This window comes from Perognathus longimembris, chromosome 4 (assembly GCF_023159225.1).
Source record: "Perognathus longimembris pacificus isolate PPM17 chromosome 4, ASM2315922v1, whole genome shotgun sequence".
Classification (NCBI taxonomy): domain Eukaryota; kingdom Metazoa; phylum Chordata; class Mammalia; order Rodentia; family Heteromyidae; genus Perognathus; species Perognathus longimembris.
The window spans coordinates 89,645,308-89,667,918 of NC_063164.1; the positions used below are offsets into that span (position 1 = coordinate 89,645,308).

General features: G+C 41.0%; 1 protein-coding gene across 2 annotated transcripts in view; it reads left to right on the forward strand.

The window, feature by feature from the left end:
* Positions 1-22,611, forward strand: part of Fat3 (FAT atypical cadherin 3) — a 506,722-nt gene that overhangs the window by 422,651 nt on the left and 61,460 nt on the right. For both annotated transcript variants that reach the window (XM_048345620.1, XM_048345621.1), the window contains exons 10-12: positions 3,794-3,990; positions 4,906-5,059; positions 7,072-7,305. In XM_048345620.1, coding sequence (XP_048201577.1) covers positions 3,794-3,990; positions 4,906-5,059; positions 7,072-7,305 — 585 coding nt within the window. The remainder of the gene's footprint in view (positions 1-3,793; positions 3,991-4,905; positions 5,060-7,071; positions 7,306-22,611) is intronic.

A 22,611-nucleotide genomic window follows, 5' to 3' on the forward strand; every position in this document is an offset into this window, starting at 1 on the left:
GAATTTGTCATCCAGGGAAGACAGAAAACAAAAGTGGTGGGACAATGGCTCAGGTTACTCCCAAGAGGGAAACAATACCCTATTCTAAAAAACAACCAATGAGAAACAGTTGGGAAGCACTACCTAAATGCCAGCCCAGCCAGTGAGAGGCCCTGAGTTCAAACCCTAGTTTCATTGCCTCCTAAGCACTGGAAAAAAAAACCAAAAAACATTTAGCCAAATATTTCACTTGATGAAGTGAAAATAATAGCTCTTGTGAATGAAGAGAGATATTTTAAATTATTTTCCTTTTCTCTATTTTTTGTAATTCTGAACAAAACAAGATAGCTTTGATATAAAGTAAGATTTGTAAACAAGTTTGCTTCTCCTGATCATAAAAATATATAAACATATACATATTCATGTTCATAATTTTTATTTTGTCTTTTGCTGAGAAAGTCTAAAGTGTAGCTATAAATTAAGGGAAATTTTTTTTCTGAAAACACTGTTTCCTCTAATTCCTTTTTTGTGTGTTTTCAAATAGTAAATAACTGTGCCATGGAAAACCAAGACTAAAAGTAAGTTTACGCAAAAGTAAGGGCAAGGACTTCATATTCTATTCAAAAGGGCTATCACCAATCAGGAGCTGCTTTCTGGGGGTGACTGGCCTTCAACAACAAAGAGGAAAGAAATTGCTGTGTGCCAAGAACTGTTGGTGTGTGGTGGGGGGAGGGGGGAATAAAGCTAATATTTTATGCGGGGACACTAAAGGCAAGAACATAAGCAAACTGCCAAATGATTTTCAAGAATCCATCAATACTTATATAGTCAAGTGGCCTTCCCTTTTGGAAACCTACATTATTCAGAGTGAAAAATAAATCAATTAGTATACCCTCAGGACCCAGAACTGCTTAAGTGTTAGTGAAAAAGTTAATTAATCACAGCAGCATAAGGCCCTCAGCATGTCAATGCATTCAAGTTGCCCCACTTTTCAAGATTCTCTTCCTCTTCCTTTTTAAAATGGAATTGTTTTGTTAATGATGTTTTTCACTTAAGAACACCTGATGCATTTTATGCATTATGTGATACTTCAGTCTGGTTTCCTTAAAAGTACACTTCTGTAGTACCATTGAGACAGTGATTCCTGGAGCAACACTTTGATCTATGCATGCAGTTTCATGGAGAGAAAGTGTTCTTTAGCAATCTGAGGGACAGTTTTCTAGTTGGAAGAATTGTTAAATCCTCAGCCTTAATTATTTTTCCATAGTCTCTGAATTCTCAAAAGATGACTCAAAGGGACCGTCCCATCGACTTTAGGAAGTAATGAGTGTGGCGTAGCTTAAAGTGATTGTTGCTATTAGCAATGCCAACCACCAGCTGATTTTAATTAGATTTAACTTTTGCTCTTGATGTAGCAGAATTTGGCTGTGCTGCCTCAGATTAACAAAGCACCATTAATCATTTCATGTAACAAAAGAACGGTGTGGGCCTGCCTGCACTAAATGCATTTAATAGAGTGGTTAAATATGTGTGTGCTGAAATAATATTCAGTGACAGCACAGTTGAATCCTAGCCAGTGGTGGCAGGAAGGGAGTTTCTGGGGAGGATCCTAGAAGAGGGCTCTTCAGCCAACCACAAATGCCCCTAGCTGGATGATTCTGTGTTGGGGGGGGGGGGCTGCCTTGTGTATCGAGGGATGGGTAGCAGCAACCTGTGTTCCTACTTTCAGTATGTCTTTCCAGTAGCACATACCAGTGTCCCTACTTCCTGATGTGACCATCGAAAATATCCCCACACACCGACAGACACTCCGGAGAGGGGAGGTGCAAACTTTACTTGAGAACCATTACCCCAAGAGAAGTATGCAGCCCTCAATTTTTCTGGGCTTGCTATCTGCACAGCTTGGCACAGTTTATCCCATAGTTGCCCCACTATGCAAAGGCCCTGAGACTGGCTGCCTCCCAAGCCTTATAGTTGAGTCCAATCCAACATTTAGAATTCACTCCTTCCTACTCAGGTATCTTCTGTAGGAAGCCCTTTGGCCCCCTGCCCTCACCCCCCATGCTCTTTTCATTTATTTATTTTTTGCCAGTCTTGGGGCTTGCCTTTGAGAAACAGGTGCTGCTCTTTTGCTTTTTTTTTTTTTTCCCCTCTACCATTTGAGCCGCAGCTCTACTTTTGGCCTTTTGTTTGTTAATTGGAAGTAAAAGTCTTACAGACTTTTCTGTTATGGCTGGCTTGAAATTGCAGTACTCAGATATCAATCTTGGCAACAGCTAGCATTACAGGCATGAGCCAGGGACAGACAGTTCTTTGAAAATGTGGACAAGGTGAGAAAGCTCTATTGTGAAATAGTGCAGCTGGCATGTAGTATGCTCTTGTTTATTTGTTTTGGGTACTTATAAGAAATTTAGGCATATTACTATTTTTGAGACACTATCATTTAGCCCAAGATGGACTCCAATTTGAAATCCTCTTGCCTGAGCCCCTTGCATGCTGGGATTACAGTTATGCACCACCATGACCAGCATCACAATAAAATTTTAAAGTCTTTATTTGAACCAACAAATTTATTTGAACAAATAAATTGGAGAGCTCCAGCCCTAAACATGAATTGTCTAGGGTTCCAATGAAGGCAGTATAAAGGAAAAACTTTTAGAAGGCACTCATCTAAGCAAAACAATAGAAGTATTTGATTTCTTAAAGTGGAAAGATAATCTTTAAGTTCCTATTCCAAGTTAGGTGATGTTTTCTTTGTGGTAAAGTTTATTTTGACTTGCCATTTACACTGAATTATGTTTTGGGTTATGTATAGGAGCTCAAAGCAGTGAAACCCTCTCTACCTTGTGACTCCCTATTTATATTTTAGTTATTGTTAATCTTCTAGAGTGTGAGCTTTGTCACCAAGGCAGGGATTGTTGCTGATTCTGTTCCCTTAGTTGTCTTGCTGCCTAGAACCACTGAAGGCTAAAATAAACAAAATGATGGCCATCAATGTGATTCCTGGCCTCCTGCCAGTTGTGTTCAATTCAGTCTTTCTGGATGTTTGAATAAACACAATTTCTCTTTCAGGAATTAGAAGGTCAAGTTTCTTTCTCTCTACCTTATGCTAAACTGCTGTTGTCTCCATAGAGTTGAATGGGTGGAAAAAGAGCGTGTCTGGGTCCATTAAAAGCCTCTTCTACTTCCTCTCAGCCACGTTTCCTCTACTTTCACCAACTTCACTCCAGTAAATTTGGTCTAATTGTAGTGCTTATCTTAGAACTATTTCTTAAATGACCCCTTGTTAGGGCTATTTAATACTAATGGTTCTTCCTCTGCTATGTAAACTTTTCTCTCCAACCTCCAGTCCTTATGAGAAGAGCACAGCTGTAGGATAAAACCTTCATTAAAAGAGTCCTTAATAGAGATGACTGCCTTTACTTGATTGCATAATCAACAGCTAATGAAATTGTCTTGGTAACAAGAGCTATAGTGTATTACATCCTCTCTTGAGACTAAGTGGGAAAGACAATTGTATCATCCTGAGAAGACGATTGATTGCTCACAGTGTGAATTTGATTGTTCTTAAGGGGAACTAAACAAGAGATCATCTCCAGCTTCCCTAAGTGGATTTTATTCTCTTGCAAAGTTACTATTTTACTTTCCTTGTACAACCCAGGCATATAAATACCATGCTTTGTGCAGGAGAATGGAAAGAAGGCAGCATCCACAATTTTCAGTTTCATCAGTGATGCCAATGAAGGGCTATCTCCCAATATGTGTGGAACCGGTTAGTTCACTGCACATCTTCAGAACTCTGTTCTCCTTGCAGGAGGAAACCCCCGGGGAAGGTTCGCCCTGGGCCTGGTGCAGAGTGAGTGGAAGGTCTATGTGAAGAGGCCACTAGATAGAGAAGAGCAAGATATGTACTTCCTCAATATCACTGCCACAGATGGGCTCTTTGTCACCCAGGCCATGGTAGAAGTGACCGTCAGCGATGTCAATGACAATATCCCAGTGTGTGATCAGGTGAGGCCAGGGGGGATTACAGCTGTGTGTTCTACTCTGCTGATACAAAACTAGCCAACACAAATATTACGTTTCTTCTTAAGGCCTTGATGACTTCTCCTCATGCCTTCCATTGCACATTAGTGTGCCAATTGAATGCCTGTGTAAGACAGTCTAGGATGAAATGTAAAAATGAGAAGAATAGAGAAAGCTAGATCCAATACCTAATACTCCTACTATCCCCAAATTGCAGGTCTTAAAAATAAATAATTTTTACTAACTCACGACTGATCTTATAACTTGTCACTAATATCGTAAAAGACAAATGGATCTGTGTACAGGATAATTTCATACCGTTCGAGAGTGGCAATGTTGAATATGAGTCTCCAGGCTCCCCAGAAAGCAGTCTTTCCACAACTGTACAAACATACCACCAAAATGTAAGGTGCAGTGAACTCTAGTTTCTTGCTAGTTTCTTTTTTACTGGCAAGTTACTATTTCTTATCATGTGTTACTTCAAACAATGTTGAAATCTTTCATGTTAATGTCAAATGTCAGTAGTGACCGAATCAATGGAGGGGTCTGAAGAACTCATTGAGTCTCAACAACAAAAAAGATACATGCTCAAGATGTGGTGTGTATGATGGATGCATGGGGTGGAGATGTTGTCCATTTTCTTCACTGTTGTTTTCTTACTATCTGTAGCACCTATAGCACCTGATCCATAGTAAGTTCACAATAAATACTCTCTTTAATGGATGGGTATGGAAAGGTAAGGCAGCAGATTGATCACATATGGTGAGATGAGTCTTCTGTGAAGAAACAAAATAGCAAAAGCTAAATTATATACATGAATTGTTAAGGAATCCTATACAAAACTGTGGAAGTTGTGCCATGAGTATGAGTGATTTAATTCCTTTTATTAATTTTTCCAAGGTTGCATATACAGCCCAATTTCCTGAAGATATTCCATCAAATAAAATCATCTTAAAGGTCAGTGCCAAGGATGCTGACATCGGACCCAACGGCAATATACGATACACACTCCTCGGATCTGGAAACAGTGACTTTTTTCTGGATCCTGAAAATGGTAAGGTGAAATTTATTGTTTATCCATGTGAAAAGTTAAACCCTCAACTGGTCTCATTACTGATGGATAGCTCCAGCTTTCAACTTTGACAGGATGCTTGGGTCTCTTAGATACAGAGAAATAAAGAGGAACATAGTGCCCAAATATTGCTCTGGGGCACACACATTTTATTTGAGATGATGCTAGGGGCTTTCAAGACACAGTTCTTAGTACAAAGGAAGCACACATCTCTATTTGTTCCTCACATCAGCAAGGTAAGGCACTGGCTTCTAGTGGGTTAAGTGGTATTACATCACAGATGCAGATACTGTGCAAACTGAAAGGTAATGTAGGCCAGAGAGAGCTTCTTCGTTTTGAAACTATGTTTTAGAGCCCTTCCTAATTCTTTTTGACAGTTTTCTGGTTTTCATTAAACATTCCTGCTTTGTTTTTCCAAGACAGTGAGCCATCAGGTGTTCTCAAATACTCGGTAATATTTCTAGTTTGAAAGGCAAAGGCAGAAGACCACCTGGAAGGCCAGAGCTAATAGAAAAGTCATTTTCTTAGAAGCACTATTTTACTGTCTTGTATATTAGATAGATCATCCAGTGGCAATTTTTAAATGGAGTATAAAGATTGAAAGCTTACATATTTCTAATGTGTGTTGATCCTAGTGACCATCAACTGAGTCTTGCAAAAGATCGTGGCTCCTCCCCGGCCCCGTCCCAGGTCTGCCATTTCCTATTAGGAAGCTCCAACTTAGCTACATGGCAAAACACTATTTAGCTGTGATCAGGGCCTGTGATTATTCAATCAGAAACATTTATGGAGGAGCTAATAGATTTAAAAAGCACTTCATGGGGTTTGTGTGATAAACACCAAGATAAACAAACAAATGTCATTCCCAGGGGAAGGTAGACAAGTAAGTCAGTAACAATAAAAGGAGTGTTCGAGAGAAATACAAGGGGAGCTATATTTGATGCATAATAGCCTTATGAAAGGAAAGAAGAAATTGTTTCCAGGAAGGACTAGCGTTTTGGATCCAGTCAGAATTTTAGGAGCTAAAGCAGCCTACTGCAAGTCACAGGGACAGCATGAGCAGAGACCACATTACACTCACCTGTATTGGCTACAAAAAATGGCAGGAAATCAGCTTTAGGCCCATGGAGGATCTTGAACATCCCACTGAGAATGCACTGTGGGACTGTTTGAGTAAGGGGATTGATGCAATCTGTGTTGAGAACCTCTGTCTCCAAAAAGCCATTGGAAGAACTGCCTTGGAAATATAGGTGGCGTGGCAAACATGTCTACCAGTTATATCTAAGAGTAACAGCATTTCATGAACCACGCCTTACACACACACAAAAAAACAGTCTTGTAGTGTTGTCACTGTGCTCGTTGTTTATTATTGATGCATAAGCAACAATAGAAAATCTCTGCAGGGTTTAGGTGTGGCAGTTGCGTGGTTTTTCTGATGGTGGTGTAAGATCGAATACACTTCCTAGTTGGGGCTGAGTTGCTGCTGCTGGTCACAAATTTCTCCTTTTCCCCTCTCTTGCTTCCCCAGCAGGCACAGGCCCTTCTTCCCCACTCCAGCAAGTAAAATGTCAATCCTGCCATAGTTCAGCTTCCTCAAGAGCAGGTAGCCAGCTGGTTTTGATTGTCTTATTTTCCTCATAAAGGTGGGATAAAAGTGGAAAGTCCAGAGGCAAAAAGCTTGCCTTTCTGGGTCTATGGCTTGGTGACATGATTGGCCATCAGACAACTTGAGATCTTAGTCCATTCTCAGTGCTTTTCCCAGCCACAAGCTAACAACCAGGTTTTGCATAGGAATTCATCTGTGAAGGTCACCCAGTTTGTTTTAACATCTAGGATCTCGTAATTGTCCTCTCTGACGCTGAAATTTTTTTCAAGGAAGGTATGTCCTTGATCTCCTTATACTTAGTATTCTTTCTGTAACTGATTTTCTAAACTTCAAAAGAAAGGCAATTGTCGAAAATGCAGATCAACCATGCTAAGATTTCTTTTCACAGGTGAGTTAAAAACCTTGGCTCTCTTGGACCGAGAGAGGGTTCCAGTGTATGCCCTGATTGCCAGGGCCACTGACGGAGGAGGTCGGTTCTGCCAGTCTGATGTCCGCCTAGTCCTGGAAGATGTGAATGACAACCCCCCTGTCTTTTCTTCTGACCACTACAACACTTGTGTCTATGAGAACACCGCCACCGAAGCTCTGCTGACCAGAGTGCAAGCTGTGGACCCTGACCTCGGTAAGTCAATTGCTGTGGGCAGATCTTCTGGTTCATGCATCGGACACACATTAGCTCCAGGAACTAGACTTCTTTAGTCTTATGAGAACCTTCCCTGCTACAAGAACACATGCGTCAAACCAGCTAGTCACCTTGCTGGGGCATGTCCTCCAAAGAGGAGAACTCAGAAAATTGTTGTTCCCTTCTCATTTGAGGGCTTGAGGAAGACATACTACATAGGGAGTTCTTTTAGTTGTTAACAAATACTTTGGAGCTGGTTTCTTTGTTTTTTTTCCTCAACCTTTTAATTAAAAAACAATAGTAGTTTTCTTCTTTGTCTTTTCCTCCATAACATAGTTAAAATGCTAGGCTGGGTATCAGGGAAAATTCATTTCCATTTCTACAAAGAATCTCATCACATGCTTCAGCTGAAATATGACAATCTCAATTTATTCTTGTGCCCCATAGTGCAAAGACCAATTACTAAATGCGCTGCTGGTCTGATGTGGATTGTTTTCTAGAGTATTTTTGTCACACACAAACTGATATTCTTAGGCAGAGTGGGAGTGAAGGGAGTGAGGAAGACAAGAAGGAATTAGAACTGAAAGTTATTAATAATAAAGTTTGTGTTCAAATCTACTTTATATAATGAGATGATGAGTTTGAAAGACTAGAGTTAATTGCTAGGTAGACCTTCTGAGAATGCATAAGTTATTGAGGTTGCTACATGGTAGAATGTATATACAAAGGGCAAAAGGAAATCTCTTGGCTGTACATGTTAAGAGCTGTAAATCCTAAGACTGGAGAATGATGGGGTGTGTCTGGTATGCTAAATAGGCCTTTATGTAATTCAGTGTCTTATTGCTTAATTTTGAATTGAAAGAAAAATTATTGGACTAATGGGAGAGTAAATACAAGATAATTAGTCGAAAACAAATGTAGAAACCAGGGTCTGTGCATATTTCCCCTCAGAGAAATTAGTGGCTACATTTGAATTATTGCTCCTATCATATTTGCATAATTTCTGAGTCTGCAAGCCAGCTCTGTGATAAAATAGTAAATAAGGGAAGATTCCTTTATTGGTATATAATTATATAATACTTGCAGTAGTCTGCTTTAAAGGAAGATTAAAAAACATTCTTTGGACTTATTAGCAGGCTTTTGGGGAAAAGAGGACAGAATTATGGCAAATGACTTGTCATCACTTTAAATTTGACTTTGAGAATGTATAATTAATCTATAGACATTTCAAAAGTGGAAAGATGTGACTTTACCTTCCACTCGGGTGAAGGAATTGAGTGTGTTCAAGGTACTGGAGATTGGACTGATGTGTAATTGGTGCACAGGAGGCTTCAGAGAGTGAGGGATTGGGACATGTGTGATTGACTTGCTGACATAGCCTTTGGAGCTGTATTGTCAATGGAAAGGAAGAATAACCATTATAACAATAACCCTCTTCTCACTTCTGTTGAACCAGCTGGCCAGGTTTAGAGTTGGGGGGACAGGGGCAAGTGAAGGTCATCTCGCAAGGCAGAGGTGGTAAAGACTTTCAAGGACCCAAACTCTGTGGAGACCTTATCACACCTCCATTGGTTGCTGTACCATCACGAGCAAAAGGCTTTTCTCAGAGACAGCTTTCCATGGAGACAGAGACTGGGAGTCCTGTGGACACTGTGGATGAAGTCTCCTCACCAGACCATTCAATCTGCCTCAGGAACATGTCTTCTTCCTTTATAATAGACTTCCCAGCCTCTAGAACTGTGAGCAATGAAGTCCTGCTGCTTATACATTCCCTGACTGAAGTAGTTTGCTAAAACTATCTAAATCAACTAAGACAGACAGCATGTGGCTGCATTCTGTTCTCTGCTACTGTAACTTGCAGAGAAAAAGATATACTGATCTGAAATCTGATTCTATAAATTCATGAGTTCAAGTCATAATCATATGAGTTGCTTAAATCATTGTACCCTGGTTTTCTAATTTTAAAACATGTTACCGGTTTCACCAGTATTCCTTACTATGAATCATTTATAATGAATCAACATAAATGTTAGAATAACAGGAATTAAGTAAAAGAGAGAAAGGATCATTTTAACACCTTTTTTATGAGTTCTAAGAAATGCACTAAGAAATTTGTAGAATTTAGTATTAAGGTCTTAGTTTCCTGTAAAAAGAAAATATTCTCAATTCGCATATACTAGTGCCATGACTTCATGACCAAAAATTTATGGAACTTTAATTATTTCAATAAGGAAGAGGTGACCTTTTGCTATACATCTCTTTGGAGGTAACATTCTTTGGCTCAATCTGTTTCTTGGAACTACAATTTATTCCCAATTTTTTTGAGGTTTTTTTTTGGGGGGGGGGGATGCATGTGCATGCGTGCTGCACCTTGAACTCAGGGACTAGGTGCTGTTCCTGAGTTTTTTTTATTCCTGGATAGCACTCTACCACTTGAGCCATATCATGACCTCAGGCTTGGTCTTTAAACCAGTGAAGACATGCACAGTGATGGGGATGAGAGCACTCCCTGACTCTCACAAAGATGAGTGCAGGGAGAAGAGTTGTCTGGTGGTGACAGGCCCAAAAGAAGAAGAGAGTGAAGATACCAATGGGGTTGGAAAGGTAAGCCTCAGGAGCATGGAGGGACCATAGAGATGAAAGGAAAGTACAGAAAGTGCTAGAAAGAACAGAAGGGAGGTGGGGGAACATCTGTACTCAGCCTCTGTGTGGTCAATCGTGCTACTGGCTGAGGGCAGCCAGGGAGCTGGCACCTTGGGGAGAGTATAAGGAGTCAGTTTCAGAACAGTGTGTTCCCTTGTCATAGCTAGAACAGCAAAGAAGCCTGGAAACCTCTCTGATCCCAGTGTGTGCAGGTCTCTGTTCCCCCTTGGCATCCTTCTGTCTGTTCATTGTAATCACGTCAGCTTGCTCTCTCTATAGGAATTTGGGCAACACGTGTTTCATAGGACAGATACTGTCGTGGTCCCTGTTCCATTGTCTCTCGGAGCAGAACCTGGAATTAACTTGTTTTTTCTTCAGGTTATATTTAGATATTGTCAGAAGTGCAGGGCGGGTCCAGGGTTTTGGAGAATCATTTCCCCTGACAGCCCAGATGGAGAAGAAAGTACTAATCTGAGAGGAATGAGAATGCAAGTAACCACTAAGAGCTCTTACCTCTCTCTCTCTCTCTTCCTCTTTCTTTTCCTCTCCTCTCTCTCAACAAACCACTTCACCAACTGCCTCTGCCTCTTCTAATTCATACTAAGATTTTTAGTCTTCAACTTCTTATGAGCCATTAGGAGAAAACACAGAGGAGAGATGAGTCTGAGAAAAGGTACTATTAAATACAAGGTTCTTTTGTAGCTTCTATTATTGATGATGTTCTTGTATCACCTTCCTGTGGTTGTACATACACTATCTCTATAATCTTATCTGAGTATATTGGAAACCGTGTATACTGGTATTGGAACTAGGAAATTGAAAGGGAATACCAAAATTGAGAGACACAGGGTAAAAAAAGAGAAACAACTACAAAAGCAATACTTGCAAAACTGTTTGGTGTAAGTGAACTGAACACCTCAGGGGGCGGGGGGAAGGGAAAGGGGGAGGAGGGTGGGGGGTATGAGCGACAAGGAAACAAATAAGAAATGTATCCAGGGGCTGGGGATATGGCCTAGTGGCAAGAGTGCCTGCCTCGGATACACGAGGCCCTAGGTTCGATTCCCCAGCACCACATATACAGAAAACCGCCAGAAGCGGTGCTGTGGCTCAAGTGGCAGAGTGCTAGCCTTGAGCGAGAAGAAGCCAGGGACAGTGCTCAGGCCCTGAGTCCAAGGCCCAGGACTGGCAAAAAAAAAAAAAAAAGAAATGTATCCAATGCCTAACGTATGAAACTGTAACCTCTCTGTACATCAGTTTGATAATAAAAATTTGAAAAAAAAAAAAGAGAAGGTTCTCAACTTGGCTGGACAAGCACATCCCAAGCCCTGGGTTATGGTGTCTGGCATCTCCTGTAAGAATCAGAAACACTCACTCCCCTGTCCCTGGGCTCTAGACATTACACTTCAAATCCAAAGGCCAAAGCAGAGTTCTAATTGCCTGTGATGGTGTTTGATTTTAAATCTCCCATTTTCACCCTTCTAATCTCTCATGGAGAAAAGCAAATATATGTTTAGCATTTACTCTCTGAAAGTCCAATCTATTCAGGATGTATGTAAATATGATACCTTTGTTGGACTTCAAAAACAAATAAACAAAAAAAAACTCTAAACCTAACAGAAGGGATAAATTCTGAGCCCTACCTTCAGGCAATTGGATATATGATTGGGACCCCTATGGAATTAGAAAGTCATTGGCTATCTCCCTGTATGCCACAAGGGACACATGCAAATACCCTGTCACTTCTTTTTGCCACTTAGGATTTCCTAAGTACACAGCTTCCACAAAGCCTCACACCCAGCTAAGACAGTGCCAACCATATGCTGGACCATGCACATCAGGCTACTGGGATGTTGCAAGACAGCCATAAGGGACACATCTCCTGGTCACCTGTGTAAGCAGAGAGGACACAAGAGTGTGGGGAGAGCCCTGAACCTTGGAAAAATCGCTGACCTCCTTCTGCCTCACTTTCTTCTATCATAGTGTCATAATGACAGTAGCCTCACTTCCCCAACCTCAAAGGGCCAGTGTGAGACTTGCCTGAGACCCAATGGGAAGGCTCTTTGAACTTACAAGGTCACTTGTAAGCCCTGGAGTTCAGTCTCCCTCCTCACTCCCCACTGTGCCTCCTCATTATCCTAGTTTGGGAGTGTCTACATGGCTCTTCTCTAATCTAAATCTTCCCAAGGCAGATCAGTGCTTAATAAGAACTTTAAATGATGATAATCATAATGTGCCTATTAACATCCACTTTAGTAGTTTCTATTCCAGGCCAGGAGCTATGCCAAGTGCTTTAGGTATATTTTTTCCATTTCTCCCAACAACCCTGTAAGGTAGCATATTTGTGTTCTCTTTAAAACATGAATAAGGGCTGGGAATATGGCATACTGGTAGAGTGCTTGCCTCATATACATGAAGCCCTGGGTTCAATTCCTCATCATCACATATAAAGAAAAAGCCAGAAGTGGCACTGTGGCTCAAGTGGTAGAGTGCTAGCCTTGAGCAAAAAGAAGCCAGGGACAGTGCTCAGGCCCCCAATTCAAGCCCCAGGACTGGAAAAAAACAAAAAATAAAAAACAACAACAATGAATAAGCTCTGCGTGGTTCCGTAACTTGCCCTGAGCCATGAACTGGTCAGTGAAAGGGCTGCAGACACTGTAATCCTGGTATAGCTTAAGGCAGTGGTTCTCAAAAAGTAGTTCCTAAATCAACATAAACAGCATCACTTGAGGACTGATTGGATATGTGAACTCCAAATAAGATGCTCAAGGTGACACAGTGACTCGCAAGTACTAGAGTTACCTGGTTACTTAGGGATGCCCAGGTTCCAGGGTGCCTCTGGTTTCTGGTTTCTGAGTTTCTAACTTACTTGGTTTGAGACAGGACCTGACAATTTGCATCTTAGACTATTTCTGGTCCTGAGATTCCCTAAACTACAATTTAAGAATTAGTTATTAAAGAATTCTTAGTATTTCTGTGCCACAAACTCCTTGATATCCACAGGTAGCCCATCAGGATAATGTTGTATAGCTCACCACCAAATACAAATTGTTACAAGTAAAAGATCATAATCCAAGTGTTTTCAAACTTGTTACAGAGTAAAAATGAATATCCGTCTCAATACTTTAATAATAAGATCTGACATAGTAATATCTAGTGGCTTTCATATTTGAAAGTAGTCAAAATCAAATGTAAATGTGAGAACCATTTAATAAGGTGAAAATGTCCATTTTTTTCACAGAATGGTTATATCCATTGGTTACAAAAACCACAGGTGTTACTTACATAATGGTGGTTTGTTGCCTGTATTAATAATTGAATGTCGCTTCAAATCCATTTTCTCTCCCTATGGTAGCTGCCTTTAAAATGATCCCCAGTGATTCATACTACCTGGTACTCATAGCCATCCCTTGAGAGTGATCTGGACTTACTGCTCCACTTCCATTGCCCCACTTTGGCAGAAATAATGATCCAATGCTTTACAATAGTTTATTTTTTTAAGGCTGTAATTGCTGGGAGCAAATATCTCGTGCCTGTAATTCCAGCTGCTTAGATCTCTATTTAGTAGAGATCAGGAGGAATGAAGCTTGAAGTCAGCCTGGGCCGAAAGTTAGTGAAATCGCTTTTCCATCAATAAGCCCAATGTGATGGTCATCTCTGATTCCAGCTATGCCACAGGCTTTATGTAGGAGGATTCACTTGTGCCAAAATGCAATGCCCTACCTGAACAATAACTCTAGCAAAAAGAGCCAGAGGCTTGGCTCAAACAGTAGACTGCCTATTTAGCAGAAGGCCCTGCCAAAAGAAAAATAAAGAAACAATTTTAAAACATTGGCATCCATTATGAGTATGACTTCTGTATCAGTCCCCTGATTCTGCTATAAAGAAATACACTGGTCTAGGAGATTAAAAATAGCAGAAACTTCTTTTCTCACAGTACTGAAAAGTCCAAATAAGGGGGCCAGCATTGGGAAGATTCGTGTGAGGCAGCTCTTCTTAGTTTATAACTGTCTTCTTGCTGTGTGAATACATGACCATTTAGCTGCATGGGGTACAATGAGCAAGTGTGCCTCTGTGTTTATCTTTAGTAAGGCTCTTATGCTATCACATATGGATTTCACCCTGTGGGATCATTTAATTTTAAAGCTTTGTCTCCAATTAGAAACTAGTCCCATTGAAAATGGCTGCTTTCACATATGTATGAAAGGACACAGTCCTCATTATTCATTGTCAGTCTGTCTTAGGTTATTGGGCAGAGGACGCTCACCAGAGTTGTAACACAACCCCAAGAGGGTCCTCATAGCTCTAAGTGTACCAACAACTTGCTGCTGAGCTTGGAAATGGCACCTCACTTCCCTCCACTTGGGTTGCCAGAGAAAGCTGGCATTATAAAAGGAACTGCCTGACCGCTCTGATAACTCACCTGTAGCTTCCTACAAAACCATGAGTCAGCTAAGCCCCACAAGCTCCTGAACCATAGAAGCAATGACCTTGTATTTATGCTGTTGAGAATTTGGGGGCACTTTGGCACAAAATTATAAAGAACCAGTTCCCTAATGCAAATTGAGGCATATTCTGAACTCTATCCATATATCCTTTAGAATATCCTACCGTATCCATGAGTTTCATTGTTGAGGAACAAGGTGGACTGCCTAGCAGATTCATGGCCTTGGAAACAGGCCTCTGGCAGGCCCAGCTCTGTCTGTGGAGCACAGCTGCCTTGATGTGGCAGGAGACCATGGTGATGCCATCAATGGTTCTTTTTTCTTCTTCCTCTGTATTCAGAGCCTCTCTCTAGGGTATTAGGCACATGGACCATGCACAATGTCATCACTGAGAAGATCCTAAGAAAAAGTCCAGTCAAAATTCTCTTGAGGGTTGGGCCACCAGTTACTCATGCCTATCATCCCCAGCTACTCAGAAGGCTGAGATCTGAGGATCACAGTTCAAAGCCAGCCCAGGCGTGCACGCGCGAGCGCACACGCACGCACGCACACACACACACACACACACACGACTCTTGTCTCCAATTAACCAGCCAAAAGCCAGAAGTGGAGGTGTGGCTCCAGTGGTAGAATTCCAGCTTTGAGCCAAAAAGCCAAGTGAGAAAGTGAGGGAGAGGCCCTGACTTCAAGCCCTAGTACCAGCACACACACACACACACACACACACACACACACACACACACACACACCTGAGGGGCAAATTGAGGCTCTGAGACAAAATTAGCCTGTCTCAGAGGCAGACCCAAATCTAAAAAGGGGAAATAATATATTCTAATAGTTTTTAAATATGTTTTTATTATCTTGAACTAGTTGTGCAGAGGAGTTGCCATTCAGCAAAGCACTTTATTAATACAGTATATCTTGATCAGTGTTACCCCTTCATCATTCTCCCCTTTCCCTCCTAACCCTGTCCCTTCCCTCAATTTTCTTAATTTCATAGGCTATGCATTGAATTTTATGAGTTCATCACCACCCCTTCCTATTTTATTCTAGTACATTTGTCTGGAAAAATGTTTGACAGACATTCAGTTCTAATTTCTATGGTTTTCTTAATGCCTTAGAGATCGTCACTTCCAAGCTGCATAGGTCAGTGATTTAGTGTGTGTGTGTGTGTGTGTGTGTGTGTGTGTGTGTGTGTGTTTCTTCTCCCCGTAACTTCTGTTATTTGCTGAAGTATTAAATCTTTGAAGGTGGCTGAGGGACTATTAAAATGTCAGTAAAAATTAAATAATCTTCCCTGAAGACAGAGACATGAGTCATTCTCTGGAGGATAATGTGGCCAAAACCACCAAAGTCTGCTGTAGAAATAAAAAAAATATGTTCTCCTGAAATGTCTCCAGAGAGTTGAAAGAACTTACCCATGTAAACTTTTTGCAGAAATAAACAGAACTTGGTGCTCCCACTTGAAGATAGGGAAATTGAGGCTTCATAAAAGCCGAGGCTTTGTTCCAAGTGTCTCTTAAATGGATAGTGGCTAGTGGGTCGCAAAGAGTTCTGGGGCCTCGTGCACCTCTCCCTGAATGCGTTCCCTTCTGCCGGCATCAGCACTTATCTGCAGTCCTCACCGCTGGAGGGCAAGCGTGACACCTGTCACTCCATGTCGCTAGCTGATGTCTTTGGAAAGTGGTATTATGCAGTGGAATTGGGGTCAGACCTAATTAAATATAGCCATTTCACCCTGCACTAGATGTCTGGCTTCACGTAAGATCACCAAGCTCTCTAAGCCCTCGTCTCTTAGGGCACTTGCTACAAGCCCTAACATCAGATTCTGATATCTATGGACTATCAGAATCCCACAGGAACCTTTTCCAAGCAAACAGTCTAAATAAACAACATAGCAAAGATTCCGTTTCTAGAATCCAATTCAGGAAGCCTGAGATAAAGCTGATTTTTCCCTCTAGTTGACTTTGATATCTTCCACAATTTAAAAGTCTGTATTGGGTATATTATCATCATCATCACTATCATCATCATCATCATCATTATCATCACTACTCTTTGAAAAATATAATGTATTTCTAGCAGGAGTCAAAACACTAGTTGCTAACCGAAACAGTTTTGGAGGGGAACCCTGGTCAGGGAATTCTGGTTTCTAACAGCCAGTCATAGCAATGCTTTCCCAGAACCTTGCTCAGTTACACATCACCTCATTTGTAGAAGCCTCCGATGGGCTGACCATAGGTCTTAGAACCACTGTGTATTGAGTCATTACCCAGCACTTAACAATGCAGGCATGGCTTGAAGGAAGGGCTAGTGTGCTTAGGGGAGTTTTGTGCATGAACTCTAGAACTCCAGGCTTCCCTTCCTGCATCTCCAAGATTCATAGAGGCTTAGAGGAGTGGGCACCCTAGCTTTCCTGGGGGACCAATGCTAGTGCGATCACTTTACCTTGAACAGCTTCCTGACAGCCATGATTATATTGTCTGTCATCTCTACAGCTGCTTTCCTCACTTCACACCAATTACAACACACTTTCTACCCACACTCCTTCTTTGACTTGCTCCTTCTAACTTCCTTCTTCTCTGTCTGCAAATGCATCTATTAACTGGGGCTAGGTTTCCACTTTGCTGTAGCTATAATTGGGTATAATTGTTCTGATAACTTGCAGTTGGCTCTGAAACTAGACTGCTTCAGCTACTGTCATTCAAAACGAGAGTTAGCCACAATGAACCCTTTGCCCTCCTATGAGTACATTTTGCAATGTTAGCATTCTTGTCACCTGAAATGCCCTTTCTTGCCGGCAATTTTCCCTGGAGGTCCTACTGACAGCTTCTAACTTTCCTTCATGACCTAATCCAACTGTTTCCTTCTCTAACAGTCTTTTAACCACCCCTCTCCAAACAATCAACTCAGAATGAGGAATGTAAGCCGTTTGTGTATAGAGACCTCCTTCTTTACATGCCAGTGTCGTGTATACCACAAGTACTTACTGAATAAATTGAATTGACCAAATGGTCACATACCATGGCCTACTTAAGCTTTGAGAGGGGCACAGTCAAACTTTTTGAGAGCAATGGTTGATAAAAAAAATTAATTGTATTAAAAAGTATCAAAATGGCATTAAAATGCATAAAAATGGTCAATAAAGATGGTATTTGGGGTACTTAGTTGATGAGTTCATTTACTTACATTTAACCATCCCCGGCCAGGCATCAGACAAAGCCAGAGACAATTGAAAAGGTTTGAACCCACATATGCTATAGCTTTTTCAGTATTCACAGAAGGGATATCCTCCAGCAGAGGGCCTGACGTTAGTGGGCTGTAACCTGTGCCATCAAATAAAGCTCTTGCTTAGAAGGGCCTATGCTAGGTGCAATGATCTACTGTGGCTCTGTTGAATGGGCCTTGCATTGTTACTTCGCATGAGGGCACAGAGTTTGTCAGCCCAGCAGGAGAGCAATGGCTAATTCAGTTGGCTCATCCTCAGGAGATTTTTTCTGCAGTCGCCAGCATCTCCCTGACATTGTGACTGCTGTTGCCTTCTGTCCTTTTTTCTTTTTAACTTTGTGAACAGTGAGAAGCTATCAACTCCAGGAGTTGATATTCTGCCCAGAGAACTGTGGTAACTTTAGTCACCACTCAATAAAAAACCCTTCAAGTGACACTTAAAATGGAAGCAATTACAGAGTCTATTTTAAAGTACAGTGATTGCAACTTTAAAAGTATCACTAATTCCATGGCTTTCCTTGTAGCAACTTTTTTCAGTTTTTATATCATCTAAAGGCATATTTCAAAGACAAAAAAGGAGCAGTCGTTTTGAGCAGTTTTGAGTATAATAACATTCGATTTGCCTTCAAATGAGAATGAGAAAAAAAATTTCAAGCTGGCCATTTTCTTTGGTTGTTTCATTTAAACATAGAATTTACATTAAAAGTGCACCTGGAAGCTGGGCACTGGTAGCTCATGCCTGTAATCCTAGCTCATTGGGAAAGTACCCAGTCAAAAGCAGCGTTAGGAATATGACCCAAGGGGTAGAGTACCAGCCAAGCAAGCAAGCTGAACAAGTAGCCTAGACAAGAATGAGACCATAAATTAAAATCCAGTATTGACAATATACATTAGATATTATATTAATTTATTATATTATGTTAGTATGTATAATGAGAACTTTAACAGAAGTGATTTTCTAAGTTATGTTCTATCTTTGTGAAGTTGAAATGAAGGATAGAAATAACCAGGAGCAAAGCCTGTATAATGTGCAAGTCTGTTTTCCTGCAGTTATGTCTGTGACATGTGTGCTGAGAAGTCAACTGGCCTGGGAAAAAAAACCTGAAAACTGACTTCTTTACAAAGTAGATATTAAAGAATAATTTTCTGAGTACAAATTCTTTGTAATACTTCCTTAGCTAATTGCAAACATGTTCTGTGCCTACTATATATAATCTAGGATATGCAAAAGGAAAAATAACTTTTAACCACACTACTTAACATTTTGATTGATGTCCCTTCTGTCTATTTTATGACAGCACCCTCATAAATAGATATCTTATATAAACTGCTTTTTTACTCAATTGCAAACATGTCTATGTGACTATCATTTGACATTAGGTGACATTACATAATTTTCCATATGCGTGATATAAATATAATTAATGTATTCAAATTAGCCTCATTTTTTTCTCATGGGCTCAAATATCTACTTTACAATAGTTTATTTTTACAGAGCTACAAATGTTTTGCATACAGTTTTAAATGAGTGCTTTTTTTCATGGCTCTGTTGCATTCTTTGACTTTCTTTTATTCTCTTAGCACATTCACTGTGAGTGAGCATGCACATGTGACATGATCCTTCTGGGGCAGAGCTGTGTGAAGCGACTGCAGTCTGTTTTTCTCCACTTGTGGTTTCTTCCACAGTTCACCATTGCTTGCTTCCTGTGTGCAAGGCTCTTGCTCAGTAATGGGGCACAAAGATGAACAAGACAAAATCCTTCTGCCTAAAAATTAAAGGGAGAAAGACAGACACCTACAAGGTACACACACTTACAGGTAGTAGAAAAAGCTAGAGGCGGAGGTATTATTAGGGGATGGCTGAAGAAGAAGTGGCTAGCTAGAGCAGAGCCTGCAAGGCGGATGTGGGACTTAGAGCAGAGGAGAGGTGATGCAAATGTTCTCAGTAAAAGGCACAGTACAGGTCAGGCTGTGTATGAGATCTTCAGACAGTACTGCCTGGGTGTGGAGCAGGAGGTACCACTAGAAGGATGGATTGGAATAAGATTATAAAGTACTAAATGTCACTCTCAAAAGTTTAGCCTCTTCCAGTAAGAAGTGAGAAGTCTGTGCATGCCTTAGCTGTTGCTATAACTACATACTGGGGAATATATGAAGAATAAACGTTTATTCTGGTCATGGCTCCAAAGACTGGGAAGTTAAGGGGTTGCATTTGGTGAAGATCTTCTTGCTGGAGGGAACTCTAGAGCTGCAAGGCATGCCAGGGCATCACATACAGAAGGAACAGGTCCAAAATGGCATAAGCCCTCTTCCAAGATAACCTGCTAATCTTCATTAGCCCGTTAGTGCCTGAGTGTGTTGGGCTCCAAATTGCCGGGCTTCGCTCTACTCCTCCCCATCCACGTGGAGAGGGGTCCTGGGCTTATCTATCTCTTCTGTCTGGGATCCATACTCACTCTCTCATGTCCCCCCGCCCCCCCCCCGGCCGGTAAGGATTAGACGCGGGAGCGGGGTCCCGGGTGCCTCAGTTCGCGTGTGGTCGCGAGAACCCCTTGCCTGCCAGCCCAAGGAAGAGACGGGCCCGTGGGGTCTCGGAGACCGTCTCTGGGATGATTCTGATTTATTCAAATGAGAAGCCACAAAGATATACCCCAAAGGCAGGCACAGGGAAGGGACCAACAGACTGGCCACGAGAGCTATCTGTCAAGTGATGTCAGGGGACTTCCCTTGTGGACAGAGGCCCAGCCCCCCAAGGATTGGGTTTCTGGGGTACCCCCGCCATTGCACATGTGCTCGTCCCAGGAGCAGGGGGCTTCTCTTCCTGTTAAAGGCGGAAGAAGAGGGGAGGAGACAGGCCAAGGCCAGCTGTGGCCTCTTAAAGACACAGCTGACCCCAACATGAGTGGACTTAAGCTCTCATTGGGTCATGTTTTAGAACTCTTACCTCTTAATACCTCAGAACAGGCATTGCGCTTTGACATAGTATTGGTGGGATAGGCAATCAGCACTAGTATTTTGACTAAGGAAAACTAGATCTAGACTTTTACTAATGTCACTATGTTAAAGTTATCCAAAAGGGACTCCATTCTGTGGTTGTTACCATTCAAGATCTTTTTCAACAGTCTAATTGAGAAGATGAGTTTTGACCACAAATGTTCAAAAAATACCTCAGAGGCAAGGTCTAAATAACCTTGTGATACCTGTGAGAGGGAAGTTGAGGAATTGCTCACCGAGGTGGTAAACTGCTAGAGTTAGGGCTCTGCTGTCCCCAACTTAGAGCCAAGAATGGCTTCACAAGCAGATGTTCTTAGGCAAATGCTCAATAAATGTATGGATCCCAGCTGGCACCTCCAGGGAAGAATACCAAAACCTTCCAAAAGAAACCACACTGTATGATAAGGACACGGGATGCCATGGCATGTTCAAGAACCAAAGATTTGTTTATCATTCTTCCAGTGATAATCATTACAGCCTATGTAAGAGCATGACTTAGTCACCAAGCCTGGGGTCATAAAGACTGAAATATAAACCTTCCTGTGAGATTTCAGGCATGGGTGTATAGGCATTAATAAAGGCAGACTCAAAGAGAAGTCATTCAATTGCCTGAAACTTGGTTTTGGGAATAAACTATAATAGTATATAATGTAGATCTAGATGGAAGGAGTAATTTCATAAGTATGAATATTTGTCAGAATTTGTGAGTTAAATCCTTAAAATGTATTCATGTTATTATGCACAAACTATGATGCTTTGATGAAACTGACAAAGCCAAACAAAAACTGTTGAAATTGTTTCTTCCTCCCTTACCTACACTATATAAATTCAAATCTACTTAGAAGCCGGTTTGTAACAATTCATTACCACCCACATTTTGGGAAGCTATGTAGAGGCCAGATCCTGTGCAAATACAAAGGACACAGGGGCAAATGTCACTGTAATGTGACATCGAGAGATCTGAGTTAGAGAGAGAGAGTGAAAGCACAACCAACATAAATGCCAGTTCTGAGGCTTAGAAGGTGTTAGGAGAATACCAGAACAGAACTGAAAAGTCAAGGTAAAAAAAAAATATTCAGTGTACTTGCTGTGTCAGCCACTTTTGCTATATGATTTTTGTACTGATTTTAACTCTTCTAACAACCTCTAAGATAAAGCTGAATTATTCTGTTACAGATCCTTAGAAATGAAGCTGGCTTTGACGTGCTTTCTCAGTGAAGCATGGAACTGTATAAAGTTTATAGGAAGAATATGTATAAGTGAAATTCCAAACAATTAATTGAATGTTATGAATCTGTTGTATTACAAATACTCTTCCAATCAGAAGATTACAATAGCTTCCTTAAAGTAGATCTTTTTACAATTAAACTGCTGAGACATTTTCCCCTTTTGTTTGCTTACTTTATGTCAGTATACACTAATTTTTTTAAAGTTTCATCATGATATTTTTATATATTCATATAATATAATCTATTTCACTCCTTCTGCTACCTTTATTGAACAATATTAACAGATAGTACGATTCTGTTTTCATACATGCACATGAAGTGGATATGTTCCTTTTCTAGTGCTGGCCCATGTAAGCCCAGATCCAGCAACTAGTCAGCATTTGGGAATGGATATTGGAATCCATTGGAGCAGAAATGAGACTAGATCTATTTTGGGACTTGAAAATGAATTATATGCAGGAAAATAATGTCTGTTCTCAGCTCAGCTAGGATCTGCCATTCTAACAGTGAAGACCTAGTAACATGAAGCTACCTGCCCATGTACAAGTGCAATTTGGTTAGCTCATGAGCCACAAGCAAGTGTGCTGTCTTTCAGAGTTGGACCAGCTACTTTCATTTTACAGCATTTAAAACTTGTACAAAGGTGTCTCCATGTCCAAAGGTCCACTGAGTTTTCATTCAACCAAATTGCAGGAAGCCATGACTCCCTTTAAATGCCATCCAAGAGAGAAAAAGGGAGATACTTTTGGCCACACAGTGCAGAATTTCAC